We start from the raw sequence: 13797 nt of genomic DNA, 5'->3' as shown, positions 1-13797 counted from the left end.
TCAGGCTGGGTTTACAGAGCACACTGGGAGTCTAACACAGTTGCAGGCATGGACAGACCCAGCAATGACACAATGTGGTATATGTGTTATGGCTCTCATGGGACAACAAACATGTCTCATGATTCCTGTGAAGAAGTAAAGCATGCCTACAAGAAATCCCAGTGGGACTGGAGGCAAGTCAAAGAACTGAGGAAGACCTGGGACAGGAAGCTCAGAAGTGATGTGGAAGAGTTGGAGATCTGTGACAAATGACAGACTTATCTCAGACAAGGCAAGGAAGTGCCTTTAACAGTAACTTTGAGGTCTCTCTGGCTCTGGTCCTATCTCATGACAGGTAAGATTTCTCCATTATGAGCATGATGGAGAAATGAGTTTCTGCAAACTAGACTTCTAGTTTACTCACATTCCCCTTGACTGTAACACAGTTTGCAGGTACCACAGAGTACCACAAATTACTGCAAACAGCCTGACTTATTCTGGCTCTGCTTTAGTTCTACCAACTGAAATGCCAGAAAGAAACTGACTGAAAAAAAACCCAAAACCAACAAAATCAAAACATAGCATGAAATGGTGAGTGAAAAAGAGTGAAATAATATCTTAAAGAAATGTCATTTTTTCCCCAGTATCCACTCTGAACTGATTTCAAGATCACTTTTAACACAGAGAATACTCCATCCAGCATCTGAAATCAAAACCACAAACACAGATAAGGAGCTCAAAATGCCTATTTTCATTCAGAAACCTCCAACAGCTTTTGAAACAAAGACATCAAATGATAAAAAGGTGGAATAAGTGCAGCAAAGCAGCAGCATTGACAAGAAAAGAATACCATCTTACCTAGAGAGATAAGGACAAACTAGTGAAAAAGCATATAAATTTACATCAACCTACTTGTTTCCTTTTAGAGGTTTACCTGTCAAATCAATATACTAATAGGAAACCTATTCCAGAAGTAGTTCTCAAGAGAAAAAAAGTGTTCATTGAGATAAGAACAATCTTTCTGCTCTGTTGGTGTGTAGTATCATGTGCACTGAGACCAATATCATCCCAGGCAGGCCAAGCAATCGTGTTTTAAAAAAAAAAATAAATTACATATATAGCTACTGCGTAGCTGGAAAAAATCCATGTATATGTCTACGCAGAACTGGAAAATATATAATAATTGAAGAAAAAATATCCAAAACAACAAAGTTCAGTTCATAACCACATGTTACAGCATGCCCTCCCAGAATACTCATCTGACATGAACAACTATTGCCATTTACCGTGATATTATAGTTTAATAACCACAGGACTGTCTCACTAAGATAAATCCTTGGAACCTTCCGATCTTTCAGCTGCTGGTAATTCTAAGAAATGATGGAGCAACTTTACAAAATCCAGTTTCTTATACAGCGTCCTTAAGCTTATACAGGATGTTTAGCAGTTCAAGATATTTTGCTTTGTAAATAATTTGTCCCTGTGTTAAGATGAAGGAAAGAATCATGTATCTATATTCTTGATAGTAAGTTTTTAGTATTTGGCTTAGGGTATTTTATTGGCTTAGGTGGTCTGGATTCAAACAGAAATAAGGTTGCTCTGAAACTGATAAATGGTATTGTTCATCTAGTGATGACTTTAAAATTTTCTGTAATTATTTAAAAAAAAAAGAGAGAGACTACTTACAATACCCCTTCTAAGGAAAAAACTTTCAGTAAGGAGTTGTGCTATGACTGATGCTGTGACATACTCCAATAAAATTCTCTAAGAGACTACTGCGTTATTATAGATGGCAACCTAGACTACAGACTGCAATGAAAAAGAATATTAAAAGTCATAAAGTTAAGCTGCTACTTCATATTACCTTAAGATGGGACTTGCAGTCATAAGTTAAGTCAAGCATGTTCCAAACTGCAGGCAAAGTGTGATGGATTTTGTTTTACACAGATATATGATTTCGCCCTCCACTAAATGAGGAAATTAACCTATTGAATCCTATAGTCTTCATCTCCTGATCATTACCTTAGATTATTATGACAGACGTACTAAACTCAGAGAATAACTTCGAAGGATTCCAGGTTCACCTGAGAGGTTAGAAAAGGGATTATTTTTCTGTGTTCTTCCCCAGTATGGAAGCAGATTATTTTATGGAAAAGAAGATAGTGCAGTTTGTCAAGATGTTCCATAGGACATAATCAAGGAAGGCTATATGCTTCCTGAGGTGTCTGTTCTCAGTGCATAACCCTTCAAGGATCCAAGCAGGCAAGCTTTCTTTCCTCTAAGGCAGAGGTTCTGAAGTAAAGTGAAATGACACCGGAGTAGAGAACCAAGTATTAGCCTCTCTGTGCATCACTGACTTTGCCTGTAAATAGGAACTGGCAAATTGTTTACGCCTCTTAGGATAAAGCAATATTAAAAGAAAAAATAATGTGTGCAGTTATGTGAAGTTTGCCTGTAAAGCATGCATAGCTATACCTCTCAAAGATCAAGCAAATGGAAGTAAAAATCTGCCTGCTGTGACACATTTTCATGAATTCTGTCACAAGTCATATACTTACAAGCAAGGTAGTCAGAAAGAAAAGGAAAGCTGTGTGAATGTAAGGGGGGAAAAAAACTATAGAGAAAGACAAATTGAAAAGAAAAAAGTGAATAGGTGGGGAATTCTGAGAAAGAGAAACACAGACATCCAGTTTGGCTTCAGATACAAAGGCAGCTTTCTAACATCCTAACACATGGTTTCCTAGCAAATACAATGTTAGCATAGCCACATTTCCATTTCCAGACAAGACATTCAGTCATGGAAATTATGAAAAAAGACAAATAAAAATTGCCTCAAATCCAATAGACATGTAAGTTAATGACAATTAATTTTTAAGTCATCCTAAGTAAAATTATTATTCTGAAAGAAGATACCCATCAAGGACTCCATTAAATTGACAGAACTATGTTAAGGATATTGATTTTAGCTGGAAAAGTACTTGTAAGAGAAGAAGGGGAGTAGAAAGATTTTTTTTGTAAATAATTTTATCTATGGTTTTCAGTCCTACTCTAAATAGGCTGAATGCTGGATTTGAGAACAATTGCTTTAGACTGTTTTACAGTAACAGCTGTGATTGTTAAAATAGCTACAGACATTATGCATTAGATCTTCCTGTGAAAGAATGACCAGGGATCCACCGACTTTGAATCTTTGCTGATTTACACCAAGTACACACTGGACAGCGTTGGTCACATGGGAAAGGAGATGGGAGGAGAAAGGAGGGAAAATAAATTATTTTTATTTCCATTTAATAAAATTTGGCCTACAGGCTTTATGTGACTCAGTACGGAACATCTGGAATTGATCATAGGATCACAAACTGGAAAACAGTCATCTGGCTTCTAGAAATAAACACATTCAGTTCCTCTTCCAGAACTTTATTTTTTTAATGATAAACTGCAACAGCCATTTTAAGTCTTTTTAATACTTGTAGCCACAGTATTTTTAACTTTTTAGTACATTTCAGCGCAGCATCAGACAACTGTTAAATTTCATTTAAGCCTGGACTGGCAGTAGCATTTGGGATTGTCCTCCACACACACTCACACACAATTAACTCACTACTATTTTGCTTCAAAATTTATGAAACAATGGTAGTCTTGCAACTTCAATTTTTATTAGTTCCATTCCTCACAAGCATCATGGGAGCAGCACAATATATAATGCAAGATGCAGCACTGATGAACTACATTGACCGGCGTTTCCTATCTTTAGAGGTATGTGCTAGCTGTATCATTCTGTAATACTGCCTAACTGCAAAGAGGTTTGAAAATGTAAGAATTTTTTTCTGTGTATGTGAATACAGAACAGCTTGTATGATAAACAACATCAGGAAGATAAATATTGAGCTTCTTCAAATAAATAAGTAGAACTGTAGCTAAACCTTTAACTATAATGATTCCTAATTGCCACATCGTTATTTAATGCAGGATATAATTTCATAATATTTTTAGTCTGTTATCACTTGTATTTTTTATGACATCAGTAAATTTAGCTAAATATGCACATGTTTATAAGACTGTTGCAGTCCACCTTAGGGAGTAATATAACCATATTGCCACCAGTAGAAGTATTAATAAGGAGATAGAAATTTATTAGGTATTTTTCCTATATAGAAATGAATCTACCTGGAAAAGTAGTTTAAGACATCTTTGTGTAAATAGCAGTGTATCTGCATTTTAACTAGGAGTTGAAATAACCCCATTACAGTATCTGTTTTCAATTAATTGTATAAAAGTACCAGTACCTGCTTCTTTTTCTGCAGTAAAAAACAATGCAAATACCTTTTCAGTATTGATATGCTGTAATCATATATAGTATATCTTAAATCATCAATATATCCTTGGCTCATGACTTGCATTGGCTGACTTTCAGAGAAGTTTAACTTGCTTGATCTTGCATTCCCTTTTTGTACGAAACTCTCACTTGTTCACAACACAGAAAGAACTGAAGGATTAGCCTCGTATTCTGTTCCCATTGTGTAGACCAAGATTTAAATTTTCTTAGCCTTATAGGAAAAAGTTCACATGGTAATTTCCATTTATCTGGCACCCATTAAAAAAGATGCAATTCCACCTGTGACACTTGGTGTAAGGGGCACTAAACAAACAACAGGGAAAAGGGTGAGGCAGATACTGAAAAGAACACTTGAAAACACTTAAAATAAAGGTTTTATAGAAAATAATTACACAGCTTCCTGGGGACTTAAGGTCACATATAAATTGGGGGGGAAGGCCACACATAAAAACCTTGCAAAACAAACCAACAAACCTCCACCATCAAGTTTACACGGAACACATGCATACTGCACTAATTATTCAGTAAACTCAGGCACCCCCTAGTCAAACACCATCTTAAAATAAAACACCTTTAATCTATGCTCAAAGCACCAAATCAGAACACCCAATCTAGCAGTTGATAGATCACAATTGTGTGTTTGGGCTTAAATATTGGCTTGGTTTCCTCATCCTACCAAAGCAGCAGTTGGGTTTCTTTGTATGATCTTTACAGAAATGGCTGCATTACACATAGAAATTGCTTTTCCCACCTTTAAAAGAGTTAATAATTTGAATCTAGGTATAAAGAAACATCTGTTTGTTTGTTGGTTTGGTTTTTTTTTAATACAGCCAACAATTTGACCGAAAAACCACCTTCTCAAACACAGGATATCAGTATTTCCATTATTCATTTTAAATGGATAAAAAATAGCCACACTAGATACTGTCTTGGTCAGAAGAGGTGTATTTATGTGAAATGTTCACATTTGTAGATTTCCTGCAGAAAAAAATTTGGGACAGCTTTACCAATGATCCTACAGGAGGAGTTCTGAAAGGTTTCTGGAAAACAAGTAATCAGAGATCACGTGCCCTTAAGTATCTCTGGCTGCTTCCACCAGAGCACTTTCCCCTCTTTAGGAGCAAAACAAAGCATCTGGTTGTCAGTAATTACATCAAGAAAAAAATCGTGTATTTTAGTCCAGAACTGTGAATGCTAGTGCCAGTCTCATATGTCCTCTTCACATAGATATACAGCAACAGATTATCAGTCTAAAACAGATGGGGGGCAGGGGGACCAGGAAGGAGAGAACAGTACAGTTTAAGGTAATCGTGAATGAGCTTGTAATCTATACAGAATATACACATATATCCCTGTATTTTCTTCCTGTGTTCTAACTCAAGAAGGGGCTGGAAAAATGCAACCAAGACATACTGGAATACGTGGAAGAATTCCGAGACTTTTCAAAGATGGCACTGTCACGCCTGGCAGGACTGAACAATTATAAGGCTGAGATTAAAAGTGAAGTAGAGAATTTGCTAAGAAGAATTGAACGAGCACAAAGGGACATTGACTATTTTGGATCTCTCACAGATTCTAATACATGTGTAGAAGTACATGAAGACCTGGTGAAACAGCAGCTATTTGAAGAAGCAGAAGAAAAAAAGAAACTTAAACTCATGCTTAATGCAAGTAAGAACAGTTTACTTTTCAGAACTTTGATGTGAACAAGCCATCCCCTAGCCAATGCATGCATGCTGACATAGGGATAACAGATTTTCACAAGTTATGTGAATGCCACATATAATTGCATGTTTTGGCTGTGTAAATACCAGACTTACAAAACCCAAACCAAACCAAACAAAAAAACCCTACAAAACAGGTATAGGAGAGGAAGGGAAGAAAGTATAATGCAAACATTTATTTTGCAGAAACTCTATTGCCTATCAAATTGATTCTTTGGAAGCTGCTTATTATTGTAATATAGAAAGCCTCTGAAGGTGTGCTCTTCCAAAGTCCCAGAAAAAATGTCAGTGCATTTCTGAGTATTGCAGCTGTACCAAGGAATTAATGGTGGTCTTTGTTTTTTGCAGTGGGCAAGGGTCAAAACCTCAACTCAAAAGTGAACTCAGGAGTTAATAAAAGTCTTAATTCATTCCTACAATTTGCATCTGCTTTGCTGTCCTCCTCTGTTTTTCTTTCTCTCCCTCTCCCCTCCATGTACTTTTTCAAGGGAGCATATTGGCTTAGCTGCAAGCAAATCTCAGTTCTGATTTGAAAATTACATGTTAAGGTACCTACTATGAAGGATATATACACAATCTATACTTTTTTAAAACAACTTAAGTTTTGTAAGTATCTTTCTTAAGGTAAAGCTGAGTTATAGATGTAAATTACATATTGCAGATATATTTGAAATAACATGGTTCCTTTTCATTCAAAATTAGTAAGAAATGAAAACTAAACAATAAGAAATATAAACTGACATTTTTTAAAAAGCCAGGTGAAAGATCTTTAGCATCATCAATTACACAATTCCACTAACTTCAACGGAATTAGACTGATTTAATTTTACAAATAAGTTTGCAATTAGTTTCTTGAACTTTTCCAGCAAGAGTATTAAGGCAGATGGTAACAGAAGCAATCACCTATTCTGTTTCTAAACTCTAATCCTACACCACCATCTCTGAATATCAAGATTTCTTTTTCTTCATACATAGATTTTTTAAACCTTAGGCATTTTTTTCTGAGAGGCAGAAAAATTCAAAGATTTTTAAACTGACTGTGGTAAGGACACTTCGAAAGTTGTACCTTTCTCAGAGTTTCAGATGGGAAAAAATTACTTTCCATTTTCCCTTGTTAGGAATTATTACTTCAAATTTTATTGCAGCAGTTTGTAACAACCTCACTTCAGTCAATACTAGTCAGATACTTTTCCCATTGAAGTCGATAGCAAAACTAATCCCTGTGTAGATTTTACAGCACTTCGAAAAGACAGCAAGACCCTCAACTCTAGCAAATAGCAGCTCTGCTTCTATGCTATCATATGTTAACCAGAAGTTATGATTATATTGCCTGAGTCAATCTGAAACTCTAGCCAAAAAATGCTTTTTTTAAGTCCAGCTTTGTTACTGGTTTTGGTTCAAGTTCACAAAGACTTGAAAAAAACAAGTAGAATCACCTTTTTTACATGCAGTAAATGATAGAATCATAGAATCATTTAGGCTTGAAAAGACCTTTAAACTAGATCATCGAGTCCAACCTTTAACCCAGGATTGCCAAGTCCATCACTATACTGTGACCCTAAGCATCACATCTACATTTTTTTTAAACACCTCCAGGGATAGTAATTTCAACACCTCCCTGGGCAGCCTATTCCAATGCTTGATACCTCATCTTACTTTGGGTGGGAAACAGGAAATTATCTTTACATATATTGGGGTATGATAAGAAACAGTGGGCTTTGAAGGTATCATTGTGGAGAATGTGGAAAAAATTTGGTAAACTTTTTGCTCACTGTGAATGTCTCAGTTTCTCAGTCTTCCTTCAAACTGTTATGAAAACCCAGGAGAGTTAAAAATCTTCTCTCAAGAAGAAAGATGCCATTCATAGATTTCAGATAGTAACCTAGTTATTTCTATCGCAGAGCAAGATATTGCTAAGGCTGGCTAGCTATTTTGATTCAAAGGTTTTAAGTTTTTAGAATCTATCTAATCAACAATCATTATTTTTGGGAAAGCTATTGTGCTTGCTCAGGGAAGGTGCATCCAGAATGAGAACTTCTAAGAAAAAAATCCATGCTGTAGCAGCACTATCTAAATGCTTTGGTTAGAGGGTATCAGTACACAGAAATGACATAAAAGTTGCTTTCTACAGGCAACTGGAAACTTGCCACTGACTTCAATAGGTTCATATCAGGCCAAATAGGGAGGCTGGTTTTGCTTTCTCCATTTCATCTACTGCCAGAACTTCCTGCCTTAGGGCTTTGTTTGTTCTGTTTACTAAAATGGCTCCACTTCACTGAAGGCAATTCTTTAAGTTTCAAATAGTGTCTGTTGTAATTTATGAGTGCCTTTGGTAATCAAGCTTGATAATATGCTTTGCAGTAGTTTCCCCTGGAAAGGATGGTATTTGATAGAGATCTTGGCATCTAAATGCCTGATTCTTCACAAACTTGGTGCTTTTTGGTCTTATCCATCTGTGCAAAGTGCATACAATATGAATTTAAGCCAAAAGTATAACTCGCTCTCCGCTGGTGCCAGTTTTATCCCTACAGTGAAGTAAATAACCAGGTAATTTCACCAGCCATGCTTCTAGCATAAGAATTGATAACACAGACATCATACCAGTTCATTAAAAGACCACTTTAATGTATGGGAATTCCTGATTCTGTGATCTATATATTTGTTCTTTGTGCTGCAGGTATTGGGAAGGGGAATGGGAAGATAACTCAGTGTTTTGGCTTTCTATAATGATGTTCTAATTTTATTAATCTTCTTATTACAAATGCAAATAAAAAGAGGCTAACAGAGGATAAAAGAATTTCTGAAACAAAAATACTATACACATGGCATATAAGGAAAATGGATATTAATTTGTATGACTTCAATAAGAAATAAATTTGGTTATTTTATTGTGCTGGTCTAAAACAGAAGCCACTTCTCTGAAGTAAAAACTACAACCCTGTAAAAGAACTGACAAGAACAACCACAGAATCTCTAACTGTGCTCTTGCTCTCCTCTCAGGTACACAAACAGAATCCCTTTTGGATAACACTGGCCTAATAGAGCAGAAAAGAACACACTATGTGTAACTGAAGATACTTAGTTTCCTTAGCAGGAGATGCTGGATATATCATATAAAATCAGATTCAACACTACTTACCATAGCCATGCTGCTGACACCTTTACTGATACATTGACCCTGGCCTTATAGTTGGATTAAAAAGAAACTAAGTAATTAAAAAAAAAAAGAAAATTAAAACTTTCACAGATATTCTAATTATTTTTTTTTCTTCGGGTGTTTTCTTGCAGGTTGTGACCACATGCTTGCAGGTATTAAGTCCCTAAAGATAGTTAAGAAGACTGGAGATAAGCATGGCTCTTGGATGAAAGATCCTGGCAAAAAGCATACAAAGATTTATTTATTAAATGGTTCTGTAAATAATGTTATTTTTGAATTTGCAAATATCATGACATTCATGGAAAGCAATCACACACTAAAAGCTCGCAAAGTCACCTTGCCATTTCCCTGGGAAGGAACTGGCCACATCATATATCAGGGTTTCCTGTTCTATCACAGATATGGCTCCTTAAATGAGATAATTAAATTCAATATTCAGAAAAGAAATATAATTGACAAAATGCTGCTGCCAGGGGCTGGAAGGATTCCTGCCTATCAGCTTTCTCCATCTACAAAAATAGATCTTGCCATTGATGAGCAAGGGCTCTGGGCAATCCATGCAGAACCAGAGACTGGAGGAAACATCGTAATTACTAAAATCAACCACATAACCATGGCAGTAGAGCACACTTGGGACACATCATGCAACAGCAAGGATGCCGAAGCAGCTTTCATGGCATGCAACACACTCTATGTTGTCTACAACTATCCTAGTGGAGGCACTTCTCGCATTCAATGTGTTTATGATGTTTTGGGTGCTGTAAATACTCATGAAATCCCAGTATTGCATTTTCCAAAACGTCAGGGTAGCCATTCCACTATACATTACAATCCTAAAGAAAAGCAACTCCTTGCTTGGGGTGATGGATCCCAGATCATTTACAAGCTACACACAAAGCAGAAAGTTTAGCAGCTTTTCAAATACACTTAAAAGCTAGTAGTAAAATGTCAATATGATCATTGAAGTGTATTAAAATTACATTATTCCCATCTGTTACAACTTTCATCTATTTTACATAAATTTAGGCTTACACACCCCAGTGATCTTAAACTAATGTCCAATTAAGAATATGTAAAGACTCCATTAATATGAATTACATGATGACTAAATACCACACGTGTACACCCCCCCACACACAAACACAAATTAGTCTTAAAGATTACGGTGAATTAAAAAAAAATATATCCATCTTTGACGTTCTCTTCCTATCAAAACTATGTATTCTGCTTCAGTGCCATGGAAATCAAATCAGAAGTCCTTACTGTCCAATACACATCATCTGACAACCTTCACTACACTGAAGCTCACTGTAGGAAGCCTTCTTGTAAGCACTATAGAATCACATACCTCCAGAGAAATTATCTATAAAGTTTTAACAGGAGAGATTTATCATATCACAAAACATGAGTATACATCCTCACAAACATGGTTTATTTTTAACATACACTTCTTATACATTACATCAAGGCTATTCCTAATCAATGAACTTCTAGAGTGTTTCCATGAAATTTCTGCATTTTTGTTATCCATATAGCTGTACAGTCCAATTTTGATCCTGCCAATACACTAGCTGCAGCTAAATATTCAATTTCATCAGCTTCAATTTGCCACTTTTCAATTTTTTTCACTGTATCACTGCTTGTGTGTCAGAATAAATGTTCCTAGATGATCTGTTCTGTAACATACACTATTTTTGAATGTTTTACATACCACTCTGTTTCCTTTCTTATTAGTCTTCTTTCAGTATCTAGTTGTAAGGCATTTTCTCAATACTTCAAATTATTTCTATTGCTCATAGTGGGTTCTTTCTCATACTATCCTCCAACTCCAGCAAAATACTTGTACAGAAAAGGTAGCCCTGATGAGCACAATAGTATAAACGAGGGCATGCCACTGGTCAGTCGTGGTTTTGAGAGTACGACATAAACTCCAATACAAAAGTATTTTTGTTTCAAAAGTATTTTAAAAATCCAAACAAACTCTAGACATTTTTACTTGTGAAATAAAGGTACTGGCTGTAGTTTTTGGATTTTAATGACAGCTGTATTTCAGTTCAATAACAACAACAACCACCCCAATAAAAAATGGTGCTTGAAAAGCAGTCCTCGGCTGATTTTACAGAAAGCTCATTTTGTTCTTTACACTGAAAGAGCTGTTGTTCTGTTTAAAAATAGCTTCAACAGAACAGCCAAACATCAGGGAATGATTTCAAAAAGGAGTTCCAGTAAACAACTAAGAGTGTATGGACTACTGAGTTGCAACAGTGCTACTCTGCTTTTAGGAAAAGAAACTACATTGTTCTAAGCAGCCTTAATGACTATAGCACTTAATTCTGTGTTACAGAAGCCATAGGAAGCACAGTTAAAGACATCCGCAGGCTGAAAGTAAGGTGGGCTGGCACTAAACTCCTGTGTGACCATGGGTCTAAAGGCACATTCAGCTATTTGGCCTTTTATTCCTCATGTGTAAAATTACAAACACAGAAATACAAAATGGTATTAGTCACCTTTGGAATGCTTTGAGATCTTTTACTGCAAAAGAATGTGTAGTTTTATTTACTTAAGAAATAAAGGCTTTTGATGTAAATATGGGTTGAGTCTGCTCTTTAGAAAAGGCATTCTTGCAATATGCTACAGGCCACACTATTACACAACAGAGAAAGCCCATGTTATTCTGTACAGAGATTTCAATGAGCAATCCTCAAAAGTTCAGGCAGGGTCCTCTCTGAACCTTGCTGCTCTGGAAATCCAAACTTCATATTTAATTAAAGGTACTGCCTACTTTTGATAAAAGGAGAAGTGTTTGTATGGATGAACTTGACTAGATTATTTCATATTGTACAAAATGCAAAAGAAATTCAAACAAGAAAATAGAATAACAAAGTTATCACAAATCTCAAAATTGGGGCTCAGTTATAAGGAGGGGCAAATTTTCAAGTCTTCTCCTTTCAAAAATGTATATGAACAATCAAACCATTTGAAATGCTGGAATTCCCAGATGTTAATCTGATATTGATTTGTTGGAAAATGGGCTGTGGGTTGAGGGAGCATATGAATATTGTGGATTGTAGTGACAACAGTTTCTGAGGCTTACAGCAGCAACGGCACAGTTGAGAAAGAGTCATGTGAATATGGTCTGTTCTGCTATCAGTTAACATTCAGGTAAGAGAAAGAAGGCATAATTTCTCCTTCACCTTCCTGATAATTTTATAAATGTATACAGATTTGATTAATTTTCATGACTGGCAGCACAGAAACAGATATTTTTGAGAAAGTCAGAAGAGACATTTACTTAACTCTGGGATGAAAAAAGGCAAAAACAAGGGCTGTTTGGTCAGAATCAGAAAGAATCACAAATATCTGAGCGGAATAATCTGCTCCAAGATACCAGTCTCCAAAAAGAAAGCACAAAGTACTGCTGGCAATGCCATAGTAAGCCATGACAAGACTGCATGAAACAGGGCATTGACTTCCAGTTCAGTCCAAGTCAAATTGGTTGTTACTATGGGAATGAAATAGGTACAAGGAGATGAACGGAGAGAAGTCTTCATTGAGAACAAAAAACACACGAGTGACAGTTTATGACCTCTACTTTTACCATCTAGATAACATCTACTGCTGTCCCTATTACTCCAGTACTTTCATGCTGCACTTTCTCCATGTGTCTGTTTCATCTGAATCACTGGCTTTTTGCATCTTCTGTGCTGCATTTTCATTTTCAGACTCTACAGACAGGTCCTCTTGGGTTGACTCTTCTGCTTTGCTGCAGCTTTCGGAGTGGAATCCAGTGCTCTCCACTATGCCAGCAGGACTGTCATCCTTGCAAGAGCAGCAGCACTCCTCAGTGCTTTGGCTGTAATAAAGGTCCCTTTCCACTGATGCCAGTTACCTCATCCTTTTCTTGCATTAAATCATGACAGCCCCTTCCCCCACTGAGATCAGATATCAAGGTTTCATTGCACAGATACTCCTCATCTTCGACACCTGCCACTCTTTCTGCCAGCTCTTCTGAAGAGAGCTGGCTCAGGTCAGGATAATCTACATGGACTGTGTCCCATTTGCACTTAAAGGAATTGGGATTATCATGGACTGGAGGGTTTTCAGCCCTCTCTGATTTACTGACACCCGTACGATAAATTTAAGCTTTCTGACAACAGTGTGCTTTCTTTTCTGGACTTTGTGGATGCCAAGGATCTGTGGACTGTGTGCTATAAGCAACTGCTTTACTAGTATAGGGGAATTTGATGCTGGGAGCATGGTGTCAATTATGCCAGTATAACTAGGTTTATTTTTACAGTGCCCATCAGAGATATGCTTCTTTCTCAGAAAATAATCTTCCTTTCTCTTTTTCTTCTTCCTTTCTATCTGCCTGGATCTGGCGGATGAGAGCCCCTCAGCATTCATGCAAGCAGCCACCACATAAGAAAAACACATGTTTATTACAGACGGGTTTATCACTAAGCAATGCAACTATTACATGCTTACTGTGATCCTGCTATGTAACAGTGCATGTTTTTCCCCGTGTGCTGTTTCCCAGCCTGTATGCTTGTCAGCAGTCACAGGACACTGCTGCAAAGACATGCATGGAAACTTAGGAAAGA

General features: G+C 36.6%; 1 protein-coding gene across 1 annotated transcript; it reads left to right on the top strand.

Moving 5' to 3' along the window:
* Window positions 1–3473: 3473 nt before the first annotated feature.
* OLFML1 (olfactomedin like 1) lies at window positions 3474–11765 on the top strand. Its single transcript, XM_037402565.1, has 3 exons — window positions 3474–3735; window positions 5698–5986; window positions 9328–11765. The coding sequence occupies exons 1-3, from the start codon at window positions 3610–3612 to the stop codon at window positions 10104–10106; spliced, it is 1194 nt and encodes a 397-aa protein (XP_037258462.1). The 5' UTR covers window positions 3474–3609; the 3' UTR covers window positions 10107–11765.
* Window positions 11766–13797: the final 2032 nt, after the last annotated feature.

Source organism: Falco rusticolus, chromosome 10, assembly GCF_015220075.1.
Source record: "Falco rusticolus isolate bFalRus1 chromosome 10, bFalRus1.pri, whole genome shotgun sequence".
Lineage (NCBI taxonomy): Eukaryota > Metazoa > Chordata > Aves > Falconiformes > Falconidae > Falco > Falco rusticolus.
The sequence above is the reverse complement of the archived record's forward strand: the minus strand, read 5'-3'. Positions and strand labels throughout refer to the sequence as shown.

Coding starts and splice junctions, on each gene's coding strand:
- OLFML1 (XM_037402565.1), top strand. CDS start 3,610: ATGGTAGTCTTGCAACTTCAATTTTTATTAGTTCCATTCCTCACAAGC. Junction 3,736..5,697: donor GGCGTTTCCTATCTTTAGAG/GTATGTGCTAGC, acceptor TTCTAACTCAAG/AAGGGGCTGGAAAAATGCAA. Junction 5,987..9,327: donor TAAACTCATGCTTAATGCAA/GTAAGAACAGTT, acceptor GTTTTCTTGCAG/GTTGTGACCACATGCTTGCA.